This window comes from Ictidomys tridecemlineatus, chromosome 14 (assembly GCF_052094955.1).
Source record: "Ictidomys tridecemlineatus isolate mIctTri1 chromosome 14, mIctTri1.hap1, whole genome shotgun sequence".
Taxonomy (NCBI): Eukaryota; Metazoa; Chordata; class Mammalia; order Rodentia; family Sciuridae; genus Ictidomys; species Ictidomys tridecemlineatus.
The window spans coordinates 26,698,649-26,725,622 of NC_135490.1; the positions used below are offsets into that span (position 1 = coordinate 26,698,649).

Consider the following 26,974-nt stretch of genomic DNA (forward strand, 5'->3'; position numbering starts at 1 on the left):
AGCTGAACATACAAAATGTATATGTTTCAAACTTAAAACTTAAATAAAGATTTTGAATATGAGAACCATTGTTTCAAGTTATAACACAGACCTGCTCTTACCGAAGCAGTCTTTCACTCTCTACATTTATAATTTGCATCAAGAAAGTAAAAAATGTTAAAAAATGGAAATTCTGTCATGTTTTACTGTGTGATTAATTATGAATCATGGTTTTTAGGTAAATGTGGATGAAATTTAAAAGATCAATGTTGACAGGAATGGAAATAGGATATTGATTATTACATAATTTCTTCCAAATTCTAGAATATATACCCCAAGAAAAGAAAAAAAACTGTAAAAAAGTTTGGAAGTGATTTGAGAACCCAAAGGGAGCAATAGAATAAAAATACTATAAATATGATGACTTCTAGTATTCATGATAATTTATCACAGGGTATTCCTGCATGTTCATACTTCCAGCTAGTAGATGACAGCTGTTCCTTCTTTCTAGTGGGAAGAAACCTCTACTTTCATTGTCTTGCAAAAAATACTTAGGTCTTTGACCATCTGCTAACTTAATAGTAGTTTTATTTTCACAGATATATTTTATTTCTTAAAAATAGAAGGTATTGTTTATACTTTTGAAAAATATTTTTTTTATGTGATTTGTTTACAAAAGTATTCTCCTCACTAAAATATTTTTAAAGAAGAAAGAATAGTCATTAAATATATGATAATATTGAGGAACTATTGATAATTTTGTGGTTTAATTATGTTAGTTTGTTATTGATAATAAAACCATCCATGTCTTTTAGATATATTTATTTATTAACCAAATAATATATCAGATATGTTCCAAAGATGTCCAGTAAAGGATAGATGAAACAGGATTGACTATATTTTGATAATTGTTGAAGTTATATAGTGGATACATTCATTGTATTCTCCTCTCCAGATTTGATGCATTGATAAATATATGCAATTATAAATTACAAATCTCAAGTTTTACATTAAAAAATTACATATTTGAAAGGACTTACATTTGTGGCACATATTTAATATATAATGTCTAATGTATTATTTCCTAAGGCAGCTTGAATTGTATTGCTGGGGCAACTTCCCAAAATGGTGCTTTTATCTGGGATGTTCAAAAGGGCAAAATGATACAGCGATTTAATGAGGTAAGCTATGTCTACCACTACTAAATAGCATGATATCTTATACTACCTATTTTGTAAATGTTTTCTTTCTTAATCAACAGGTGATAGCCTGGTGGCATATTATTCTGTCAATTAGAGGAATATGCAAGGAAGTATTCACATGCTAAAATTCATTGTGAGAATTATAGCTAAGACATAAAAATTCACCTGAAGTCTCATTACAGATTCAAAAGACTGTTAAGTCATCCTCCACTAAAGCTAGACAAATATTAAATAATGAGAGGAAAACTAAACTCAGAAGTCCCAAATTATAGTCCTGGTTCTGTTTTATTGTCTTGAATCTGTTTTTCACCTATAAAATTATAAAGTTTTATTCCATAATTTCTTTAATTTCCTCAGTCCTAAATTCTGTTATTGCATGACATGCTCTAAAACTGGCCCTTTTCCTGTATGTAATGCCACAGATTGTATTTATCCTTAGGCTTAAATTATCATTCTGTGTTTTACTGAGTTCCATTAATACTTGAAAAATTTATATGATCTCATTGTAATGTTGTGTATGATTGGGACAACAGGAATAGGATCTAGCATTGTCTCAATATTTTGAAATTTAATTTATTTTAAACAATTTCTGTTGAAGCTTATTAAATATATAATGCCTTGGGAAATTATTTATTTATTTGAAACTTTAAAACCATTTATACAAAAGACTGTTAATACCATTAAGGATGGCATTCATAGCCTTGATCTCCCAGAGGGTTCTATAGTAATGTAGCAAATGCATTTATGAGAAACTTTTCTAACCACCAGTAAGCAATTTTGTACTTAAAGAAACTTTCATAAAGATGACATGGATTATATCCTTCCCTTTCTCTAAATATAATGAAACAATATTCTTTCAGCTCAGCAATGCCCCAACCTGTTCCCATCACCAGAACAATCTATCCCGTAACAAATAATGAGATATAAAAGAAACGAGCAGGAAGATGAAAGTTTTGATCAAGATTTTAAAATGGTATCCTTGCTTAGCAGATTTGTTGATTTCTTTTTATTGCATCTTTTCACCTTTTGACCTATAATATCTACCCATTAACACTTAAGAAGTTCCAATTGATTCTAACAACTCAGTCTCATAGTATCAAGCACATCTCTTAGGTTCATTCAGTATTTCCCCAGCACTCAATCACAGTTAAGACCAACATCAAAATTACCTCAAGCCCATGCTATAAATATGAGGAAATTTAAAGCTAGCTTTAATTAACTAAGCTATGTGAGTCCCCGCAAAAGAAATGCAAGGAATTAGATCTCATTGATCTCATTGATTCCATTTGACAGCCATAAATGCCCTTTTCATGGAAAAGAAAAATGAAGGCCTCTCTACCCCTCAAACTAAATAAATATGTGGATTATATTTTTTATGTCCACTTGTACAAATTTACCTTCCTTGATGCCCAAAGAGGTAAAGACAAACTGGACACTACCTTAAGAAGTGGAATCTGTATATTTTTAAAGCAACTTGAAAATGCAAAATAAAAAGCCACTTTAGCCAGGTGCATTGGTGCTCACCTATAATCCCTGTAGCTCAGGAGGCTGAAGAAGGAGGATCTCAAGTTCAAAGCCAGCTCAGAAACTCAGTGAGATCCTGTCTCTTACAAAAAAAAAAAAAAAAAAAAGGCTGGGGATGCAGCTCAGTGGTTACATGCCCCTGGGTTCACTCCCCTGTACTAAAAAAATAAAAATAAAAAAAGCCACTTGAGTTTTTCCCTTAATGTCTGTCCCAATTTAAATTCTACTTACATACATATAAAACAGAAATATTTTAAATTTATATTTAGAAATGGACCGATTGTAATCTTTACTTATTCATTCATCACACAGTAGTGGATGGCCTTCCTATGTATATTTGTGTTTTAAAATTCTCATCACACCCCTAGACTATTGCGTTGTCCCAGAATGCAGAGGAACAAGTAAACATAGACTGATTTATTATAGGAATAACTTTAAGTCTCCTTTTGTAATTAGAAGTCCTTTTGCAACTTAGAAGGATGACCCAGTAATAACAGTTATTTGCAATATTTCGTATACTATAATTGTAGTAGCCTATTTTTGAAAGCAGATACATATATATCTTCATCTACTGACTGGCATTCATATGAAAAGACATTAAGCACAGCTTAGTTCTGTGGATAACTGAAGAAGCAGATTTTGATTCTTCAGCTGTATTCAGAAAAAAAAAATAGAGCCATCCAATATGTGCCTTAAACACTGGATTTGTTTAAGTGTGACACCTGTACACATTTAAAGTATATATTCAGGTTTCTGATATTTACAAGAATGTCTTTTAGAGTAAGTTCCTAATGGAAAAGCAATACTTAGAATAAGTAAATAAATAAGAGAAAAAAGGGGTGAATTATTTCTTATTGATAGGAATTTTGCATTTTTTGAAGCATGGAAAAAATGGAATATTCTGCATTGCCTGGAGTCACAAAGATTCCAAAAGAATAGCAACCTGCAGTGGTGATGGGTTCTGGTAAGTACTGTGTATGATATGATGAAATTATCCTGTTTATGAAAGACCCAGTTTATCATTCCAATTGTGTATCAATGAGATCTTATTTGTATAGCTATACCAACTATCATAAATATTATTTACAGGTCAGTATAGGCACCTACTATATTGCTGTAATTTATCATTAACAAATAACAATCCAATGGTATTTTAAAAATGAACCAATCATTTGCATGCTAAATGAAGACATTACATGAATTACAGCTAAAAGACTGAATTGCCTCAAGGAAACTTGAAGGACTCATCACATTTTTGGGGAAACTTTTGATCATTTGGGAGAAGTAGTTCAGGAGACATCAAGTGCTCTAGAAATTTGTTCACAGTTTTGTAGATTTATTATTTATAAAAGTTTAAAACATCTTTGTCAGGAGGAAAATGGTGATGCAAGTGAGAAGTTCATTTTTTTAAAGGAGCTAACTTTATTGATTCTGTTTTTCAGAAATATGTTCTTTCTTAATTCTGTTAAACCCCAGGAAAATTTTAATTTTTATGTAAAAAAATACAAAACTACATAAGAATTGCCTTGGTATTAAAACTTTTTTTAAAAAATCATATTATGCTACCTTTGGCTATTAGCATAGTAATCTTTGACAGATATAGACACTCAGGGTTGCTAAGAAGATAGAAGTTTGTCTTGTTGGATTTTTCTAGACTTAATCCAACTTTCCTATCCTCAGTTTTGAATTTTCATAGAAAATACAAAAGCTGTGTAAACAAAGGATTCTTTACCAAGAAGTTAAAATTCTTAGAGTTAATAACATTAGTTGATGGTTTTCATTAAAGGAACTATTTACAAATTGGAAGATACTAAACTGCAAAAGATACACATGATAATTTTTGACTAAGCAATACATAGTTAAGTTTGTCATGTATTTTCAAGGCATTCGTTATTTGATAAATGACATTCAGTAACTAAATATTTCTAAGTCTTATTCACCTGACTCACCAGGAACCCCAAAAGTTTTGGGGGACCTAATGTCATTTAAGAGTGTCTTTTCCCTTTGGAACTTATAATACTTTAATTTACACAAAGCTTCCCCCTTCCAATGGAATTGATATTCCTTGCATTGTGACAATAATAGAATAGGGTACTAGAGCTTTTTAAAATAATTAAATAATGTGGACTCCTTTACAGGAGCTGAGAATTGGGGGTGTTCTCTGAATATGCTATCAAAATGTTAAAACTTATAGGTCTTAGTGTAATGATGTATACAACCATCTTTATAAATGAATACTATAAATCTCAAACCACCTAATTATAAAGCTAAAAGTCTAACGCCCATGTTAGTTGCATCATTATATTTTAAAATGTATTGTTATATTTTTCCTCAACTAAAAAAATAATTCCCCAAACAAATTTGTCACACTTAATTTGCTTCAAGTGAATTACCATGATTAATATTATCTGTGCAGATGTATTTGTAACTGACAATATTATTTATGTAGTACTTTTAAATGTTTCTTTTAATTTGCAAAAACACTTCTATCCTAGAATTCCATCTTTGAAACTTACAATTTTGACTTTGTTCCCTCAAATAATGTATTTAGAATGTCCTTTTCTTATTAACATGTGATAATGAATTTCAGTATTATCCGAACAATTGATGGTAAAGTACTACACAAATACAAACATCCAGCTCCAGTGTTTGGTTGTGATTGGAGCCAAAACAACAAGTAAGTGTTTTTTTCCTGAAATAAGTAATAATCTTATATCACAGATTTTAAATTACCATGAAATTTAGTTTTATTTCCATAGATAATACTCGTCTCTCTTTTTTGATATTTCCCTGCCTAGAAAATGAGAAAGAGCTTTGTAATTGCTAATTTATTTTAGCTGTTTTTATTTCATAAAGTTTTTACATGGAAATTCTGATTTACTGCTCTCAAGACAACTTTCTGATACTTTGGAAAAAAGCATACTTCTAAATAAGAAAATGGAAATAAGTCCACTCTGTGTGTGGCTTCTACCATAGAAATGTGGTCCTTTCTCTAATTTCTTTTAGGTGTCTCTGCAATGGTATTGTTCCATCATGGCTTTATATTGGTCTTCACCTCAGGTTAATGGCTCTGCATTGAGATATTTCCCAAGATGCAGAACTTAAGTGGATGGGTTTTTTATTGTTGTTGTTGGTGGTGGTGATGGTATTAGGGATTGAACCCAGGACCTTGTGCATGTGAGGCAAGCACTCTACCAACAGAGCTATGTCCCCAGCCTCCCAAGTGGATAGTTTTGAAAAGGCACCATTGCTTAAGAGCTGAGTATATATTATGTAAAAATAATCTAAGACTTAAATTAAATCCAAGTAAAATTTTACTCAAACTAGACCCTTAACATACTTCACTTCAAGAATTTTGTGTTTCAAACTACTCTTTGATATGATATGGATTATATTTTAAAATCCAAACATTTGACATTTGTCAAACATCATGAATTATCTTATTTTTTTCATACTACATGTGGGTAATATATAGATAAATAAGAGCCAGATGCAGTGATGCACACCTGTAATCCCAGAAGTTAGGGAGGCTGAGGCAGGAGGATTGCAAGTTCAAAGCCAGGCACAGCAATTTAGCAAGGCCCTTCACAACTCAGGGAGACCTTATCTCAAAATAAAAAGGGCTGGCTGGGGATGTGGCTCAGGGGTTAAGTGCCCCTGGGTTCAATCCCTGGCACAAAAAAACTTAAAGCTTTATTATTATTGTGTTCTGAATCAAATCATGGTATGATACAAAACGATTGCCATGTGTATTTGTTCCAGTAAATACTGAGGAATTTGTTAGCACCTTGTTAGGTTATACACAAAATAGGCTGGTGACCAGCACATTCCCCACTGAGCCAGAATCCTTGCCTCTTTCTACCTTATAACCTCTCAGTTTCTAGAAGCCATCAATGCCTGTCATACTCTTTCCAAACATCCCCCTGCCACTAAACCGATGATATTTATTTGCATTTTCCTTGCTTTTGGATGCCCTCAAAAGTCTTCTAAATCAATTCCAGAATTTACATTTTTGTTACCCCTTCTCCCCACCCACCTCTGCTGATATAGCAGCCATTTAAAATATAGATCTAAGAATCCATTCTACTATTTAAATCCTTCAATAGTTTCCCAATAGTTACAGGATAAAATACAAACACTTAGGCCCTATGAGGAACCACTATAAATTGGGGTTGATGTACTTCATTAATCTCATTCCAAGCCTTGCTCCCCCTGCTCCCTGCATCTACTCACATTAGCTTTCAGTTCTTTGTATTGTCCAGATGATTTTCAGCTCAAGGCTTTCACTCAAGCTGTGCCTGTTAGCTAGGATTCTACTTCCCACCACATTCTACATACCACACATTCCACCTGGCCTGGACAAAGAACTGTCACCTATCCTTCAGCTCTGAGCTCAAAAACTTTTTACAAAAAAGTCTTCTCTGACCTCAATATTGTGCCTTTGGATTACTTATTATAATAAAATTGGATTTTGAATTGTGTGATTGTTTGCATATTAACTATCTCATATTCTATAATGTAAGTTCCGTGAGATAACTATGTTGTCTATGTTTAGCAGAATATTATTAACAAAACACTGGGTTGCAAAACTTTATTGTCCATTGAAGAGATAATGTTCAATAAAAATTTGTTAAATATGAATAGAATTGCATTATATCTGAAAAATAAAATAGTTCAATAGAATAGTTCTACATTCTTATTTGTCTCTTTTAAGCATTTGGGAAGTTGGAATAAAAATTAGATTTTCATGCAATATAATTAGTTGTTTAAGAAACACTGAGAAAGGAATTTTTTTCTATACTGGGACAGTTGCTGCAAATGAGAAGTTAGCATAATTATATATGATGTTTTTTTATATGTAAGGTTTTAGTCTTCACCAAAGAAGCAAACAATGATTTCTTTAGAAATTAGAACTGTTGTACATTTTTTAAATTATTAATAGAGAATAATATCAAAGTTATCATATTTTAATGTTCCATGGATGACATTTCAGAGACATGATTGCCACTGGCTGTGAAGACAAAAATGTGCGTGTCTATTATGTAGCCACGAGCTCAGATCAACCATTGAAAGTCTTTAGTGGACATACAGCAAAAGTTTTTCATGTTAAATGGTCTCCCCTGAGAGAAGGAATTCTTTGCAGTGGATCTGATGATGGGTATGTATTTTTGGATTCTAATTTTCTAGTACTTAAAATCATAAACATATTTCCCAGAGATGCACATATTTATATGATCAAATTATATGTGGGTATACTTTAAATTTGTGCTTAAAAAGCAGGCAGCTAACAACTAAAACTAAATTCAGTAAAAAATGTTAAATTCTTCCATGCTTATGGTATCATTATAGTCATAGCTTTTATTTTCTTGTATATTTTGCTTATTATGAATGCTTTTTTCTAGCATACTGGCAAGAAAATTAACAGAAACAAATTAAAAAAAAAATACATAGGGAAAGGGAAGATCTGAAAAAAACTATAAAATATGAAGAGTTTTTAATAATGTTCTTATGTTTAATATGAAAACCAGCTATATTGTTTCATCAAGAATGGAATAAAAACTGATCATAAATTTTAGCGTGAAAAGAACATTTTAGAAATGAGATGGACTTAAGATTTTTCTCTATTAGTGGCAGTTTCTAACATTTTGTCCATATTTTATATTCAAAAAAATACATTTATACAGAATGGTATGTTTAATAATTACTTGAAGATGGGATAAATTTGGGTAAGAAAAAATCTTGCTTTTTATCAGTACGAGTTAGAATGCATAGTATCCATGGGTTTAAAATTAAATAATTAAGCATTTTCATCTTAAATTTTTGGCATAAATTCAAGTTTAATAGAAGAAACAATTATGAAGTTTTGTGGTTTATTACATAATAACCATATTTGAAATAATATTTTATGTAAAAGTGAATATTATTTATGCAATTATTCCAGTCTCTCAACTTAGACTTCAATGTCTAAATTCTGTTCCATATGGAAAAAGGCATAATCTTAATTATTATCTAAGGATTATTTTCAGAAAGACAGCAGTAAGAATTTTACTTATTTATGGTAGTGAAAATTGAAAGGCTTTATTAAGATTATTCCATTAGTAGTCACTGTTTATATATATAATTGTTATTCCTCACTAAATTTATCGAGCACTTTTAAATAAAGGTAAAAATGTAAGGAAACTATTAATTACTAATGTATTCAGCATAGCTCACAAATACTATACCTCATCCTGGGAATCCTAGACAATTCTCATGTATAGTGGGACATATAAAAACCTTTCTAATATTCATTCAGAAAACATATATGACTTCAAAACCTAACTGACTCCTTTCATGAAAGGAAGGACCCCATTCTAGTGAGTCCCCAACAATAGCATTTGATTATTTTGATGGAAAATAATTTTAACATATTCTTGTCTATGAAAGCATGATAGTAAACTGTAAATATTTAAATGTTAACATATATAGGAAACTAGCACTAAAACTTTTAGGTTATAATATGTTCAGATATACATTCATCCCTGAATATTCATAGGAGATTGTTTCAGGATACCACATGCACACCAAACTCTGAATATTGAAGTCCCTCATAATCTATGGACATGTTCCAGTTATACTTTAAGTCATGTATGGATTTCTTACAATATTCAATGTACTATAAATATTATGTAAATAGTTGTTGGACTGTATTGTTTAGGGAATAATGACAATTAAAAGTCTGTACATGTTCCATACAAATGCAGTTTTAAAAAATATTTTCTCTCCATACTTGATTGAATCTGTGGATGTAGAACCCATGGATATGGAGAACTGATTTTATTATCTTGTACTAGGAAAATGGGAGAATGAAGGGAGCCTTTTTATATAAAGTACAAAGATATGCTTTAAAGAAATAAAAGTGCATATTGTATCTCCCTTATAGTGCAATATAATCTTTGACATACCAATGTTTTGATATTGTCAGGTTGGTATAAGTTTTCAACTAAAAACTTATTAGCATTTGGAGGTCTTAAATTGATTTTGAATTCAAACTTTGATTTCAGTAATGTTTGTGGTTTGCGCAATTAGTAGACCAAGTAATATTATGAACCTACTTATATTTAAATTTTTACTTGTCTGAGATTGACTCCACATTGACCAAGAAAGTTATTTTACTGACCCTAAGTCATAAAGGAATGATTTACTATATAGGTAAAAGCATAAATTTATAATGATTTTTCAGATAATATCCATCATCCTCTATGTATTTTTATGATATGCAAATAATTTTCATGTTGTATTTCTGTTATCAGTCATAGTTTATTTTCAGTTATATCTGTTCTGGATATTTCATTTTAAGAGAGCAGCTTTTTCATATATAAATTTTAAAGCAGTATATTTGATATTTATTGCTTTAAAATGACCAGTAAATATCAAAAAATTAAAAAATGTTGGAATAAAATAACTCTGGCACAGTTAAATGTTCATTTTCCTCTACTATAACAAAGAGAATTGATATATCTTGATCTATAAAATGCATTTCAAATCTGCTAATAATCATTATGATTCATTAAGAATGTTAATACTTTGGATAAATTATAATTTGAATTATATACACAATATTCTATTTTCAGTTCTGTTCGAATCTGGGATTATACTCAAGATGCTTGCATAAATATTCTTAGTGGACACACTGCACCGGTGAGGGGATTAATGTGGAATACTGAGATTCCATATCTACTAATATCTGGCAGCTGGGACTATACTATAAAAGTGTGGGACACTCGGGAAGGAACTTGCTTGGATACTGTATATGATCATGGTGCAGATGTGTACGGTAAAGAGTTTTTCATGTACTTGTTATTTTGATATATTAATGATGCTTATAATTTATGATTAGTATGCTATTTTTAAAGAAGTGTTACAGCATTTCATTTTGGAAAAAATTCTCATTAGAAAATGTTTTTATTGAAATATTAAAATATATAAAAGAAAACTGAAGAAATTGTCAGAAATTATCAGAAGATGACTATTGTTAGCACTGTTTTTCTCTCTCTGCAGGTGCATGTTTCTGAGTACACACACATATACATACACAATACATACATATACCCATGCACATATGTGCATATCTGGGCCAAATTTTCCCTCTTCCCTTCCCATCATTTCAGAGTTAAGTTGCAGAAAAGGAAATTAATAGTAGAATAGATAAAACTCACTTAACCATTCCTCTATCTGGGGACACTAAGGGAAATTTTTAAAACATAAAACACCAAGTTTTTTAGTACAATTGAGCTAAGTATAGAAAATCAAATTACTTATCTTTTGCATATCATTTTACTCTCTGTTGTATTAGTTAAGGAAAGAAATTCCTTAGAAAAAGTATCCCAAATTCGGTTATTCAGATCTATATGCTTTACCTCAGTGGCCTTTTAGCTGAGGCAATGTAGGACTGCGTGTAGGGGAGAATCCTATTTTTGATATTCTCAATTGAGATGTCTTAAATTCTGTTTTCATCTTGTTAACTAGAACTTTAATCTATCCTTCTATTAATTCATAGATACCATATGCCCTGTTGGTATTACAGTATACTTGCTGCTTATCCAAATGAAATATAATTTCAACATTTTGACACAGGACTATTTGTTTTCTAATAATTATTTAATTTTATATTCATATTATAGAATATACTAATAATTATTTAGTCTTCTATTATTGTCAGCCATATTAATTAAAAACAAGTTGAAGTTTGATTCTGATAATCTTTCAGTTATTCACCTTCTTCATGACTTCTATTCTGTAGATATTTTAAGAACCAACTATAAATAAGATTTTTTTCCAATGTTTACTTTAGTTAAAACAGGTTTATATTTTTCCGTCAGGTTTAACATGCCATCCAAGTCGCCCCTTCACTATGGCTTCTTGCTCCCGTGATTCTACAGTGAGACTCTGGTCATTAACACCTTTAATCACTCCTTTACAAATAAATATTCTGGCAGACAGATCTTGGGAAGAAATTATCGGGAATACTGGTATTGAAAATATGCATGCATTTGATTTTATTTTTAAATAAATTTTTATTTTCAGATAATATTTTATAGGAAAATTTTTTTCTCTCTTCTTCAGATTGTGTCATAGAACAAGGCGCTCCTCCTCTGTTGTGTGGTAAAGTGTCAAGAGATATTAAACAGGAAATAGAAAAACTGGCTGGTAATCCTCGAGTGAAAAAATTAAGATGGTTTTCAGAATGTTTATCAGTAAGTATTAGGAATTAAGTGTGATCCTTTAGACAAAATGAATCACTGTGGCTATTGCCAGTAAGTTGTCACATATTTAAATTTATCATCCCACTTCAGTGGATCCCTTTTAATAAAATTTCTACATTATAAGAAAGCAAATATGAAATCAGAAATAAGTGAGATAGTATATACTTATTATTTGGCTCATTTTCAGTATAGATAATCTGAATTACAGTATTTTTGAAGATGCAAAATGCTGAAAGGATTGTCGTTCACCTTTTTATCTTTGGTTATTCTGTATCAACATTTTAGCCTCCAGGTGGCAGTGACAATTTATGGAACTTGGTGGCTGTGATAAAAGGGCAAGATGATAGTTTACTTCCTCAGAGCTACTGCAAAGGAATAATGCATTTGAAGCACCTGATTAAATTTAGAACAGTAAGTAAAGTATGCAAATATAATATATTCAAGCAACTTTTCCCTTTTCACTATTAATGTAGGAAAATTACATTAATATACATAATGTAATTAATCACATTATGTATTATATGAGTATCTAATTAATCAGGTTAATAATTATTATATTATGTGTTATATGATTACTTTAATCATAGAAATTATATTCATATTTATATGATTAGATTGGTAAACTAAAATGAATGAACAGTGAGGAGATAAATCTTTTGTAAAACCAATCATGAGAGCATGAATTATTTTGGAACACATTAAGGTACCCATATTTTCATAGGTTGAATCTCATGACATTTTTTAAGGTCACTTGAAATTCCTTGAAATGCCTTATCTTTCTGCAATTACAAGATTATTGTGACACAATAATAATAATAAATACTATGATTTGTAGCCTCAGAGGATCTAAGAGACTATATGCCAAGATATATTTTATTAAAACTGATCATGTTGGAGCTTTTAATGAATTTTAGTAGTAGTATTAACTAACTCAAAACTAGGGCAATATGTAAGAAAGTAACTAGGGCAATATCTAGTATCAATAACAAAATCTATACAGGGTCAGGAAAGAAGAGATGTATTATTTTTAATGAAATATCAGCAATTAACTATTAGAACATGGAGAAAATCATATTAGGAAGGTGAAAAGAATTATTTTCATAAAGAGGAAGCACTTTCTTCAATCACAAACTAAACACCTAAAGACTATAGCTGAAAAATCTATTGACAGTACAGGGGTCAAAGACAGCCAGTGATTATTTTGTTTTCATTCAAGATTTTTGAATTTTTATTTAAGATCTTTATCAGTAGTATGTCAATTTAGACTCCCTTTGACCCCCACTCTTTCACTTACCCACAATACCTGGAGAGTGTTAACAGGATGCAACTCTTCTCCCACACCACACTCCCATGCACATGCCAAAATATTATGTTTTTAAAAGTATCATATTTCATTGAAAAACATTATTTTTAATATTTAATTTCCAATGCTATGTGCTTTTAAAATGCCTGGCTCTTTTATAACAAAATTTTAAAATATTTATTTTCTTTTAATCAGTCTGAAGCCCAAGAACTAACAACAGTCAAGATGTCTAAATTTGGTGGTGGTATTGGTGTACCTACTAAAGAGGAAAGACTGAAGGAAGCTGCTGAAATACACTTGAGATTAGGACAAATTCAGAGATACTGTGAACTTATGGTTGAACTTGGAGAGGTAATATGCCATTAAAGCAAAATTATTGAGTTTAACATGGTACTCTAAGTATTAAGACTACACTTAATACTAAGTATTCAAATATGAAGCTAGTTTTTTTCAGATCCAACTGATTTCCTGGCAGTCTAATATCAGCTATATATCCTAGGACAGTAATTAACAAAGTGAGTTCTCCAGGCTAGCAGCATTTACATCACTTGGTAGCATGCATGTCCTACCCCAGGCCTACAAAATCGTAAACTCAGGGGATAGAGCCCAATAATCTGATTTAATAAGCCCTCCTGGTTGTTCTTATGCATGCTAAATTTTCAGAACCACTTCCATGAAACCCCAATTGGCTAATTTGCATGCAGTAAAATCCTCCTTCTAATAAACTCTGTCGTGACTAAATTCCACACTGACAAGAAGAGGGGTTTTCATTGAGGATCCTCTAGTGAAGAGTACTTAGAAAGCATATCGTGGTTTTTATAGAGGACTATTTCAATAGAATAAATTTTTCAAAAAATGTTTGAATGAATCTATACTATTAAAATTCAGGACAATGGTTACCTTTAGAAGGTGGGTAGTGATTAGAATGGAACACAGGCTGGAGTGCTTGTTTCTTTGATCCTGGGTACAAGTTGTATGGTAGATACACTTTGTAAAAATTCATTGATCTTTTCCCTTTTCTATAAATATGTTTTAGCTCAACAAAAATTCTCTACCTACCTACTCTGCTAAAACAAATGTTGGAATGGCATGGACCCAATTATCACTTTCACAACCTCTAAGTTAGTTAATTTTGGAATTATAAGGTGTGATTTGAAGAATACTTGGAAATAATATGAAGTAAAACTAAACAATGCAGTTACATTAAAATATATCAAAATCAAATTTAACTCACCTTTTTACTTTCCCACATATTTAGAGTCAATGAATTACTACTTGAAATAATAAAATATATCATTTAATATATTCAATAATATTTTCAATATTATTGAAAAGGCATTACACATTTAATGTGTTTAATAATTTAGAGTAATGTAAAAATTTTATTATCACATAAAAAAGTAACTTTTGAATCAAATCTTTAATAGCACATTACTAAGAAGAGAAATCTATCAAAAGGAGAAAAGGAATGAATGAGTTTTGGTAGAACAGTATAATTCTTTACTTTTCCAAGTTGTGTGTGTGTGTGTGTGTGTGTGTGTGTGTGTGTGTAATTTTACACTATCTTAACTCAAAAACTTTCTAAATTAGGTATCTCTTAAGAAGCTTAATAATTTATTGTTATACAGATTCACTGATGAACTTAAGATTCATAGAACTGTTTATAGTTTTTTTTTTTAGAAATATGGGTGTGCTTATAACTGTTTATAATCACCTCCTCAAGAATAATTTCTGTTTCAATAAGCTTAAAAGTATGGGTGAAGAAAACATTTCATCTTTTCACTTATATTTTTTATTTTGTTATTGTTCTTTCAAGTTATACATGACAGTAGACTATATTTTGACATAATTATACATACATGGAGTTCATCTTATTCTAATTTGGAGCCCAGTCTTTTGTTTGTACATGATGTGGAGATTCACTGTGGTGTAGTCATATAGGTACATAGGAAGATTAAATGAGATTGACTCCACTGTCTTTCCTATTCCTGTGCCCCCTCCCTTCCCTTCATTCCCCTTTGTCTAATCCACTGAATTTCTATTCTTCCTCTACCCCTCACTGTGTGTTAGTATCCACATATCAGAGATAACTGATATGTTTTTATTGAAAGAGCTTGGTGGATTCAAAGTTAATAATCTACATTCTAACATTTTTCTTCCACTTCCCCTACTATAATAAATATATTTCTCCTAAAACTTATTATAGGGTACCTTTCAGGTAACATGATTTTAAATATGTGTTTTCAGAAATGAACTATTGAAAAGTCAATGTTATTTTAAGTTAATCACAAATTTTTAAGGCTTCATTGCAGTAGAACCCCATTATTTTGGAAAACCTTAATTAAGTGAAAATTTTGATTCATGTAGTGATGTTTCAGTATATTTTCTCTTCATCTCCTTTTAGAACTTGAATTCAGAAAATTTCATATTTTCGAATTAGTCATAATTGGCCTTAACTGAATAATGAGCTCCTCAATAGCAGTCTAGTTTTTAAAATAAGACAAACATTATTAATTATAAAGATAGAAATGAGAATAAATTTTATAAAGTGAGTATGAAAAAAAATAAAGAGAATTAAATGGTGTATTTCTTCAATCAAATAATGTTAAAATTAAAAATTTCAGTATTATTTTGAATATAACCACCATAGAACAAATTATTTTGGTGTTGTGTTAGAGTATGAGTTCCAGTATTTTCTATACACCTTAGTTACTATCTTTTCATCCCCTTCCTGTCTCTATTTTGCTTCTCCTAGCCCTCCTTCCCTCTTTCTCTGTCTCTAGGTTTGTGATTGGATTTTCCCTGTTAAATATTAAAATTTCACAGATTTTATTTTACAACATGGTAATATTTAGTCTGTGCGGAATGCATTAAATAGAAAAAAAAATATTCCTGAAAATTCAAGAACTCTAAAAGTTCTGTATTATAATATGAATTCATTTTAAACCCTAATATAAGTATAATCAAAATAGGTATGTTTTTATCCTTCTTGCCTGTGATCCTAGTGGGACAAAGCCCTGTCAATTGCACCAGGGGTCTCTGTGAAATACTGGAAGAAGTTAATGCAGAGGTAAGACCAACTGTCTGCATCCAAGTAGATGTTTTAAAATCATATGCTAAAATAGAAGCAATATGTAAATGTGGTAGTGTCTTTTGAGATTTTTCTTAAGTTGTCTTATTTAATATATGAATTTTTCTATCTACTTATAAAAGATTAATAAATTGGTTACAAATCATTCTGATATTCTTATATTTGTCCTTTCCTCTGATGAAGACAGAAGACAAATTTCCCCATATAAATGAAGGCAAAGACAAACCAGAAAACATGCTTACTGATTAATATCACTATTGAAATATAAGTAAAAAGATTTTCTGAGGGCTATCAATATAATATTCTGTTATTTGTAGAATCTAATCTACAGTCTAGTAGGAGACATTGAATTCTGCCATTTCTTCTTGGGTATAAGGGAGGTACTGATGATAGAGAATGGATTGACTACTGAGAAAATGTACCTAAATGTTTTTGTTTTAGAATGCTATAAACCAACAAGATTTTTTCTCAGGTGGATCCATTTCCTAGGGTTACTGTAACAACCCTAGGAAATGGATCCACCTGAGAATCTGCCACAAACTGGATGGCATAAAACAGTAGAAATGTGTCCTTCATGGTTCTGGAGGTAAAAAGTCCATAATCAATTTGTTGGCAAAATTGGTTACAACTGGAAGCTCTGGGGAAGAATCAGTTCTTTGCTTCTCTCCCAACTTCTGGTAGCTACCACCAATCTTCAGTTCCTCAAGGTTTATAGCTTTAAAACCAGTCAAAGGATAAGCATGAAATCCAGAAGGATTTACATATTTCCCTGGGAAAGTAGACTGTTCCTCAGCACCTGCTGCCCCAAAAGAAAGCTAAGCAATAGGCTGACTCTCATTTTCAGACCATAGGCTCCCAGAATCACAGATATTTATAGATTTCTCTACCCTCAAAACACACTTGAGAAAGTTACTGCTCCCACTGACTCATTAATAAAGTCTAGACAGCAGAGACTTATTTCATAAAACACTGTTTCAACCTCAGCAAAAGCTTAATTTTATGCCATTTAGAATCTAAAAGGGTGTTAAGATAGCTAGAGTATAGAAGCCAGCATTGGGCGTGGTGCCAAGTGAAAGAGAAAAGGTAGTTAGGAACTAAATGTTTGGGGGTTTTGTAACATGTTAAGCTTTTTCTTTTTTTCTTTCTTTTTTATCCTATGAGCAACTGAAGACATTAAAAACTTTAAACAGAGTAGAAAGTGACCTGATCAGAATTTCATTTTGAAAGTTCACACAGGCTAAACTATCAAGAACAGATTAGAGAAGGTCAATAACAAATATGAGGAGACGTTGAAGAGCATGAGAACAATAATGTCAGGAGACAACAGTGGCACAGTTAAATGGTAATGGGGGAGAAAAGTGGAAAAAATTGACATACATAGGATTTAAAATTAGCTGGACTTGGTAATAGTGGTGAGGAAGGTGTCACAAATAATTCCTCAGTTTTAGGTTTTGAAACACTGTTGCTATTCACTGGGATTTCAAAACAAAAAACCAACAACCCCAAAAAAGTGAAAATTAGGAGATTATTTCATTCAAAGGAGACATAAGATCCTTAGTTCTCTTTGGACATGATGAGTTATAGATTCCTTTGTGATTTTAATAGGAATGTCAAATAGATAATCTTGACTCGGTAACTCAGAGTAAATCTGTACAAATGGAAGGTATCCTTAACCTTAAGAGCTGCTTGGCCAGAAAGGAGACTGAGACAAGATTAGAAGGGGCTAAGGGAGGCAATGGGAGGGAGGAGAGGTTGCAGATGGGAATACAGACAACGCTTCCAATTGTATTTCATTGATCTTCACCAGCAAACACCCAATTTTTTTTCTGCTCTTTACTCCAAATATTGGGCATAAAATGATCTCCCCACAAATCCTGAGGTTTATATTTTATAGATCCAGGCCATTCAGGCCAGTCACGTAGAAAGTTTGATTGGAATTCTCTTGACTCTGCTTCCAAAATGTCCAGGAAAGTAGATTGTTTTCTAAACATCTACTATGAGGAAATCAGAATGAGAAGTAAAGGCTGTTGAGGAGTACCTAGTTGAGTCTAAGAACTAGAGATGGTTAACTGGAAGTTAGATTAACAATATGAAAATTATCTTCTCTATCAACCTAAAGATTAGAAGTTAAACTTATATTTCAAATGCCAACATAAATTAAATATGCCAGGTTAGTCTGGAACAAAACTTGAGTTAAATTTAGAATAGAATGAACTAGATTGATCATTGAGAAAATATTTAGGACTCAGGGAGAATAGTGATGAGTATGGAAATACAGATATACAGAAACAGATACATGTATACCATTCAGTATCCAGAATCTTGATCCCTGTTTTCCCCTCATATGTCTGGAATATTAATTTATCTTTAAAGATCTTTGCTTAGATTACTTACAATATTTTGCATTTTATTATCAATATTTCTGTTCTTGTATTATCCTTTTTAATGATTTTTACACTACTTCAACTTAAGAGGCTCTCTGTTCATTGTTATTCTTACTAAAACACATAAGATTCTGTTTTTAACTATGTAGAATCCACATATTTGATTAATCCAATTGAGAATAAATATACAATCATTTCCATTTTACAACTTGCTTTCAAATACATTGTTCATTTTAGTAAATAATTAAAATATAATGAAAATGTAGTGTTATAAGGCTAAATATATATCTGTAGTATTATCTTATATAACTTTTATGTCTTCTATATGTGAATTCATTATAAAAATCTGTATTTCTTTAAATGATGTCCCCAAAAGCTTTATGAAATTTGCTACAAATTTTAGACATACTTTCAGAAAATATAAGTCCAACTGAAAACCTTGAAATTAATAATTTGCTTTAATTTAATATAGTATAATAAAAATTTTATTTTATTAGGAGAGCTGACCAATTAATCCAGGAAGATAAGGATGATGTCATTCCTTACTGCATAGCCACTGGTGATGTGAGAAAGCTAGTAAATTTTTTTATGTCAAGAGGTCAGCTTAAAGAAGCTCTGCTTGTTGCACAGGTAAAACCACATAAATATAGCAGCCACATACTTTGGTGGGTGGGTATGAGGAATGGAGAATATTGTTCTCATAGGCAAGTGGTTGACAGTCATAGATAGCTTGGTTTCAACCCACCTCCCCAGCCTTCTGCTTCAACATTTTTATCATACTATCTTTGCTGTGGTCATACTGAACTTATTTTAGATTTTTAAATAGGCAAGCATCTCAGAACTCTGAACTTTTCACATGCTGTTCACTGTGATATACCATGTATTTGAACAACTTTTCTTTAGTAATCATTTACTTGAAGCTTCAAGTTGATATTCAGAGTGGAGTTACATTTTATTTATTTTCAAATTCTAAGGTTCTTTCCAAATCTCATAAACTTTCAATATGATTTAAATGTAATTTGCTGCAAACAATATTTTTAAATTTTTCAGTTATATAGCTAAAGATTAATTAAAAGTTTAATTAAACCCCCTAGGCTGCATGCGAGGGGAATATGCAAAACTTGCACGTTTCTACACCTAAAGGAGCTTCATATTCTGATGATATCTACAAGGAAGGCTTTGATGAGTAAGTGATTTACTCTTTATTTTGGGTCAGAATTTTTTTATAGTTGGTTTTCTTTAGAAGTTTTTGAGGTTATGTAGCACATCCTTCTCTGAGGACTTGCTGCCTTATGATCAACTGCATTTCTCAACATGGAGTTCCATGACAGCCTTCATCCCTGGATAATTAAGAAAATGTCAGGCATGTAGACACAATGTGCATGCATTTTATGTAACTTCCAGAAAAGTAGCATGCATCTCAGGAGAGAGAGAGAGCAATTAAAGCACCTAAATACTTAAAAAAACTGATTGAACCTGTTGGGGAGGACAAGGTAGTAAAATAAGGAATGCTGTTTATTGATGATTCACTGTAAAGTGAGTATATGTAATATCCCCATAGTGTCTATAATCCCATGACACCAGTATTAAGTGTGTAGAATAGAATAACACTTATTCCTCTTTTAAATAGGAAGTCCATACAGTTGGTTATATTATAAAAGAAGCAGAAATTAGAATTTTTCACCCTTAGTCTGTCTTTCCCACCCTCTCTATTGGTGCCTATTATGGACCTCAACAATAAGATACTTAAGCTTTTCAGACACTCAGAAACTACAGAAGGATCATGAAATGTTAATGAGTAGTAATATGCTGGGAGTCATATAGTCATTCCTGGATCTTTGCTCCTATTCTCTGCCATTTTTAAACTTGGCATTTTAAGACCTGACATAACACAAGTCATATCTTGGGCATCACTTAAATTTTGAAAACAATCATTTCAACCTGTGATTCTTCTAAAGTTAAACATTATACATGCAAGTCATAATTTACCCATTAGAGAAAGGAAGCTTTAAAAATCAGGCTTTTCTTCTTAGAGTTTAGGTGCTGAGGCTGGAGAGGACTATCAGAGTATATATTTGGAGAGACTGCTTTCCTGAATTTTTTCCTAAATAAGGTTTAGACCTAAATCAAGGATGTCAAATTAAAACCTGTTTGGTCCCTTAATCCCCATTTGAAAAGGACATTATTCACACTTATGATGGAATTCTTGCATTAATAAAGAATATTTCTTTTTTTTCTTTCATTCTAGACTCCTCCACAAAGTCAGTAAAGAACTGGCAGAATGGTATTTTCAGGATGGTCGAGCAGTACTAGCTGCATGTTGCCATCTAGCTGTAGATAATATTGAGGTACAACATTTCAAATTGGTGCTTGTGATTGAAAACCTCATTAGATGTGTCATGGTGTTTGAGGGGTGACTTCTACATAAATTCTGGTTTGCATGCTTGCAAACCTGAGTGATTACTTGCCAAATTAGCACACACAAATGCTGCAGACTATGAGATCTCTTGATTAATTTTTAAAACATGGTATGTATTTTCACAATCTTGCTTTAAATAATTCATCATAGGTGAGAATTGATAAGTCTGATGAAGGAAAAAAATCACTAGACATGGAATTCAAGGATCTTAGTTCTGTTTTTAACACAAATTGACTTTGATCAGATCACTTAATCTCTCAGAATCTCAGATGTCCTCAGCCCCCAAATGAAAAAGTGTAACTACCTTACATATTTCACTTGTAGTTATTAGGATTATGAGAACTGATACAAACTAAAGCACTTGTTTTTAAGTATATTTTTATATGTTCATCACAAATTTTATTTTTAAGGCACATTACACTTGACCCATTCACTTATCCTTAGATATACTGGCTTTAGGGAATGATTTAATATTATTGTACAATCTTGTAGAAACTTTTCAAATTTATATTTTTTCTGAAAAACTGAAGGATGTGTTGAGGATATTGCCGAGTATTATTAAATGAAAAAATAAAAGCAAGAATTCTAAAGTCTTCAGTTCTGACCTGGTCAATTTCTCATATGTCTCATTATCAAGATTTTTCATTTGAAAATTGCAATTACTCTTACTGTACAGGAATATAACAATACTTTATAAGAATAATTGATTTATAGGTTAATACTACTTTATCTACTTTATGAGCTTGGAGGGGAATGATGATCTTACCCAGCATCTATGCAACTAAAGAAATTATTTTCTTCTTGAGCAAGCTTGCTATGGCATACCTGATTCGTGGAAATGAACTGGAGTTGGCCGTCTGTGTGGGAATGGTACTAGGAGAATCTGCAGCACCAGCAACTCACTATGCCCTAGAATTACTGGCAAGAAAATGCATGATGATTCCAATATGGTAAGAATTTCCAAATTGAAAGAATAATTTTATAGTGATTACATGCATTTTGAAATATTATAAATTACATTTGTTATGTATTAGGACACTATATGATGATGGTACAGGTGAGAACTACCATGGTTATATAATGAAATCTACCATGACCCCTTCTGAAGTAGTCAGGTGTAGCTCCATAATGTTTCAAGCACCTCAAGAGTTAGGAGACAACAAATGTGCACTTCTTAAATTCATCAAGACCACACAATCCCACCTCTTAAAACTTTGCACATCTATACCTATTCTTGTGAGATCTTGTATCCTAATGTAGGGAATGCAGATAAAGTTACTTTTCTAAGGGAAAACAATAAAAAAAAAATCGTTTTGATGAAGACTTAGAACAGGGCCTCTCCCTGAACTCTTGAAGTCCTCTTAAGAGATGGACCAGGGAATTCCCAGGGGAAACCTGGAATTCTAGATTAAAGCAGTTCTTACTCAGATCTGCAGAGCCTTGTTCTTAGTTCAGGGAGTCCATCATTAGAAAGACACCTTTAGGAAAGATGGGACGCTATCTGTCATTCAATGCAGTTTGTTGAATAAAGATGAATTCAGAATTTTGTCTTCTCTTTCAACAAAATACTTAGGACCTCAAGAAGTTTCCAAATGAACTTATTTATCATGACTAATTAACATGTTATACTGCTTATTGTGTGCCAAGCACTATGTTAAACACTTTTTGTGTCATAAATCATTAAGTTCTGTGAGGCAAGTATTGGTTTGCCTGAGGTCTCGGTAAGTGGTAAAGCTGAGATTCAAAAGTACATAGACTGGCTCCAAAATTCCAGCTCTTAGCTACTACTGTATACCATCTCTTTCATCTGTGGCTGACTTGGTGTTGGGGGGCGGAGGAGAAAGCACACTTTCTATTATCCTTTTCAGTTGGGATCTAGGAATTTCACAGCAAATTAAGAATCCCATGGTTATTCTAATGTTTATGCACATCTTAGTGATGTAAGAACTCTCTTCCCCACCAAAATGTGGCAGTACCCCACCATCAACTTCACACTGAAGTGTATTTAATAATGACTATCCTCGGAGAGAATTAAATCTTTCTGTCAAGAATTATGTAGTTATTATGACTTGATTTAGACCTGTCCCAAAGCATAAGTTTACTCAAATTATTTCCTTACAAATAAGGCTGACTTTGTGCCAAAAGGCCTAATGAAATCTAATGAAATGGAATTAATATTTTAAAAGTTAAGGTAAAACATAGCAAATGCATATTATATTAAAAGTATCCTTAGAATCTTTCAACTAGCTATATTTTTAATTTAAAAAATAAATTTCTATTGCCTTGTTTACTATCCCCCACCAAGAGCTCTTCCTTTATAAAGCTCTAGATATGTATAGAAACCAGGATAAAGTTCAAATTCTGAACTATGAGGTGCTGGGTAGGTTAATTTCCAGAAGAAATCTGTAATCTTCATGACTATTAATGAAGTCCACAGATTAAAAACAAATAAAAATAGCTGCATGACTTGACAATGCTCATAATTTTACAAACCAAAAACACCCCATGTTTTTTTTACATTTACTGGTATAAACTTCATTGATATTCACATATTTATAATATTCATGTTCAATATTTCCTTTTTAGCTTTCCATCTGTTGGATACAGGTATTAGTTTTATTTTTAAAAATTTTTATTTTTTAAATGCTATACTGTTTTGAGTATTTAAGTACTATATCTATATTAAAAAATGCTCAATAACTATTTTCACTTTGCTTTATAGCATGCCTTTTTATGTATATAATTTATATAAAATCTAACTACCAAGTTAATAAAGAGTAGCTTCTATAACCTAGGCACAAAATCATTCATGATACTTAAAATATGTACAGTAAATGAACCATACCTTTCTATAGTAACAAACAATAGCTACTTTAGTTAAAGAAAAAGAAAAAAGAAATACTTGTTCTCATAGTGGCATTCAAGAGTTTATATAATTTGGTTGTTCTGTTTCATTTTATACGTAAATATGTATATGCATGAGCACACGCCCCATCACCCCATCAATGTACTCAATTTTTTAAAAAAATATGGAAGTGAAGAATGAATAAAATTAGCTGCCTTACTATAAATTTCTCTCTATTGATATAGAATTATACTCAAAAAATTCAAGATTTGTCTGAAGTTAGCAAGTTTAAGTATAGATTTAGTATAGATACTTTATAGAGAACTAAAGTATTATCATGGACATTATTTAAAACTGCTATAAAATTTTGGTATCACGAAATACATAAAGTCATTTATACTCTCTAGTAATAACAGATAAACTTATTTGGAACTTATAAAAACATTCAAAAATTTATCTCACTAATGGTAATAGAAATATTGTCAGTTTGGGAAACATGTTTAATTATGAAGTGGCTAGGGGAAAATAATACATAAAAACATTGTAATCTTTTACCAATTCTCCATTGACATGATATAGAAAATTATTTATTTGTGGAATTTGGAATTATTAAAATATTTTATATAGAATTTTATGGTACCCCACTAAAATTTTTATTCTAAAACCTTACAGTATGCCTAATTTGTTATTGTTCTAGTAGTTTGTGGTGTGTATATGTATGTGAACATTTTTTAAATTAACTTTTGTATTTGACATCAGAAATATAAATCAAATCATTTCTATTTCTATTCTATACTCTGCATTCTTGATTAGGCAATAAATGACCAATGTATATTTTACTGAAGTCTTCAAAACCAAGATGAAGTCCCTGGTACCTAACTATAAATTCTTATTTGAAATATCCTCTATTTTAAATCATACATTATATATTAATTTGTTGATTTCTAAACATCTTAAATCAGCGAAAATTAGATGTTTTCTCAATTATGATGCATGCAGACCAAAACTCCTCACCTAGTGATTTGAAAAACTGGTTTTACAGGCAATATTTTCAGTGTAAGGCAGTGAAGCGCATAGCATTTTACATTTTTAAAACCCTTAAGTGTTTTATTCTGTTGATTAAATCTTTAACAAAAACTATATTTCTGTATTCAATTTCTATTTAAAGAAATATGCATTATACTAAAATGTCTAAGCTTATAATAACTAAGTATTCTATAGATTTCAGTGAACTGATATAGATTTTCCATTGTTAGAAGGAAAATTGATGAGAGTTAGCTTTCACAAAATTTGTTTTATAATTTGCTCCAAAGAACATATTCAATACTACTTAGTTAGAAAATTATTCTGTAATAATAATATTTATTATAAATATGTAGGGACTTGTATATATAAAGTTTAGATTTTTAAAATTTATTTAGTAATTTGATAATGCATTTATCCTTTATGCTGTTTGTTTTCTGTAACCTACATTTAGAGGAGTTTCATGACCAATTGGGAAATTAATAGTTTATATAAATAGAAAAGCAAGGAAGGTTCATTATCTGAGTCTCCTACTATTGAAATCATTATATTATTTTTAGATCATTTACTCAATGACTTCATCCCCTTTTGTTACATGAACAGGAATTTGGCAGCCGATCTTCTCCTGATGATTCCTGATAATGAACTACATTTAGTAAAACTCTGTGCTTTCTACCCAGGGTCTATTGAAGAAATAAATGATATTCATGAGAAGGTATGGTGATGATTCTAGTGTGTATTGCAGTGTGATAATTTAATAAATTTCAGGTTCAAGCAAATAGAAATACATGAAGAAAAACAAATATCCCTTTGAGATATTTTAAACTTCAAAATAATTATAACAAAAAGAAATAATATTTATTGAACTTCTGTTGTATGCCTATTACTGTTCTAAATTCTTACATATATTTGTATATTACTAAAGTCTCATGAAACCATGAAATAAGGAATATTATCCTATTTTGCAAAAAAAATAAACTCAGAAAAGGAAGGAACTTACCTAATCATTAAAAGTGTAGTGAGAATTTCAACTTCAGCAAGCCCAACTCCAAGTTCAAAGCCCTTTCCAAACTGTGTAACTTTGCATCTGAAGGTATGTGTACATTTTTTAAATAGACAATTCAAGATCTTTTCCAAATAAAATATAATGAAATTCATAGTCATTATTCTAAAGTGCTTTAAAATGTTCATTTGCAGAACATAGAAATCTATATGCTAATGTTATATATAAAACACCAAAAATGGTTAACAGTAGTAAAAAATGTTTATATAAGTCACAGTACCTTTCTGTGTTTTAGTGCTATTAATCTATTAAAACACCTATTTTTGTTGGTATGAGAAGATGGCTTTAAAATGTAGTTAAAGAGAAAAATCACAAAACTATCAATATGCCATATGATTTCATTTTTAAATAACCATGTGTATTACTTATAGAATACTTGAGAAATTTTATATCAATAAAATATTTTCTCATCATTAACTTTCAAAATAACTAAGTTCTTTTTTTTTTTTTTTTTTTTTTTTTTTACTTACTTGAGAACTAAGTTTTTTGTTGTTGTTTTTTGGGTTTTTTTTCCGCTTACTTGACCCTTGAGTTTTCCCCCAGTGGCTGAATGGTCCCATTCATTCAACAATATATAATTATTGAGTATTGTTAATATAGATAGACCAAAAGTGTGTGTGAGTATGAGAGTTTGTGTGTGGAATCAGAGAAATCACTGGTGAAAGACAATGTCCAGAATTACCAGTAGTTTGTGGTATTATGGGAGATTTTAACTTATTTAAACACTTCACATTCTTTGAATTACTTTTTTTTTAAGAGAGAGAGAGAGAATTTTTAATTTTTTTTTGTAGTTTTTGGTTGACACAACATCTTTATTTTATTTTTATGTGGTGCTGAGGATCAAACCCAGTGCCCTGCACATGCCAGGCGAGCACGCTACTGCCTGAGCCACATCC

At 31.0% G+C, this 26,974-nt stretch overlaps 1 protein-coding gene across 7 annotated transcripts in view; it reads left to right on the plus strand.

Annotated features, from left to right (window-relative positions):
• Positions 1–26,974, plus strand: part of Wdr17 (WD repeat domain 17) — an 89,848-nt gene that overhangs the window by 54,010 nt on the left and 8,864 nt on the right. For 6 of the 7 annotated variants that reach the window (XM_005325530.4, XM_078030999.1, XM_021726514.3 and 3 more), the window contains 16 exons: positions 1,069–1,160; positions 3,587–3,669; positions 5,296–5,382; positions 7,699–7,863; positions 10,319–10,521; positions 11,567–11,716; positions 11,811–11,941; positions 12,236–12,361; positions 13,449–13,604; positions 16,259–16,323; positions 19,226–19,358; positions 19,823–19,914; positions 20,977–21,076; positions 21,958–22,097; positions 23,734–23,754; positions 25,619–25,730. In XM_005325530.4, the coding sequence (XP_005325587.1) occupies positions 1,069–1,160; positions 3,587–3,669; positions 5,296–5,382; positions 7,699–7,863; positions 10,319–10,521; positions 11,567–11,716; positions 11,811–11,941; positions 12,236–12,361; positions 13,449–13,604; positions 16,259–16,323; positions 19,226–19,358; positions 19,823–19,914; positions 20,977–21,076; positions 21,958–22,097; positions 23,734–23,754; positions 25,619–25,730 (1,856 nt within the window). The remainder of the gene's footprint in view (positions 1–1,068; positions 1,161–3,586; positions 3,670–5,295; positions 5,383–7,698; positions 7,864–10,318; positions 10,522–11,566; positions 11,717–11,810; positions 11,942–12,235; positions 12,362–13,448; positions 13,605–16,258; positions 16,324–19,225; positions 19,359–19,822; positions 19,915–20,976; positions 21,077–21,957; positions 22,098–23,733; positions 23,755–25,618; positions 25,731–26,974) is intronic. The other variant, XM_040294000.2, reaches the window with a different exon arrangement.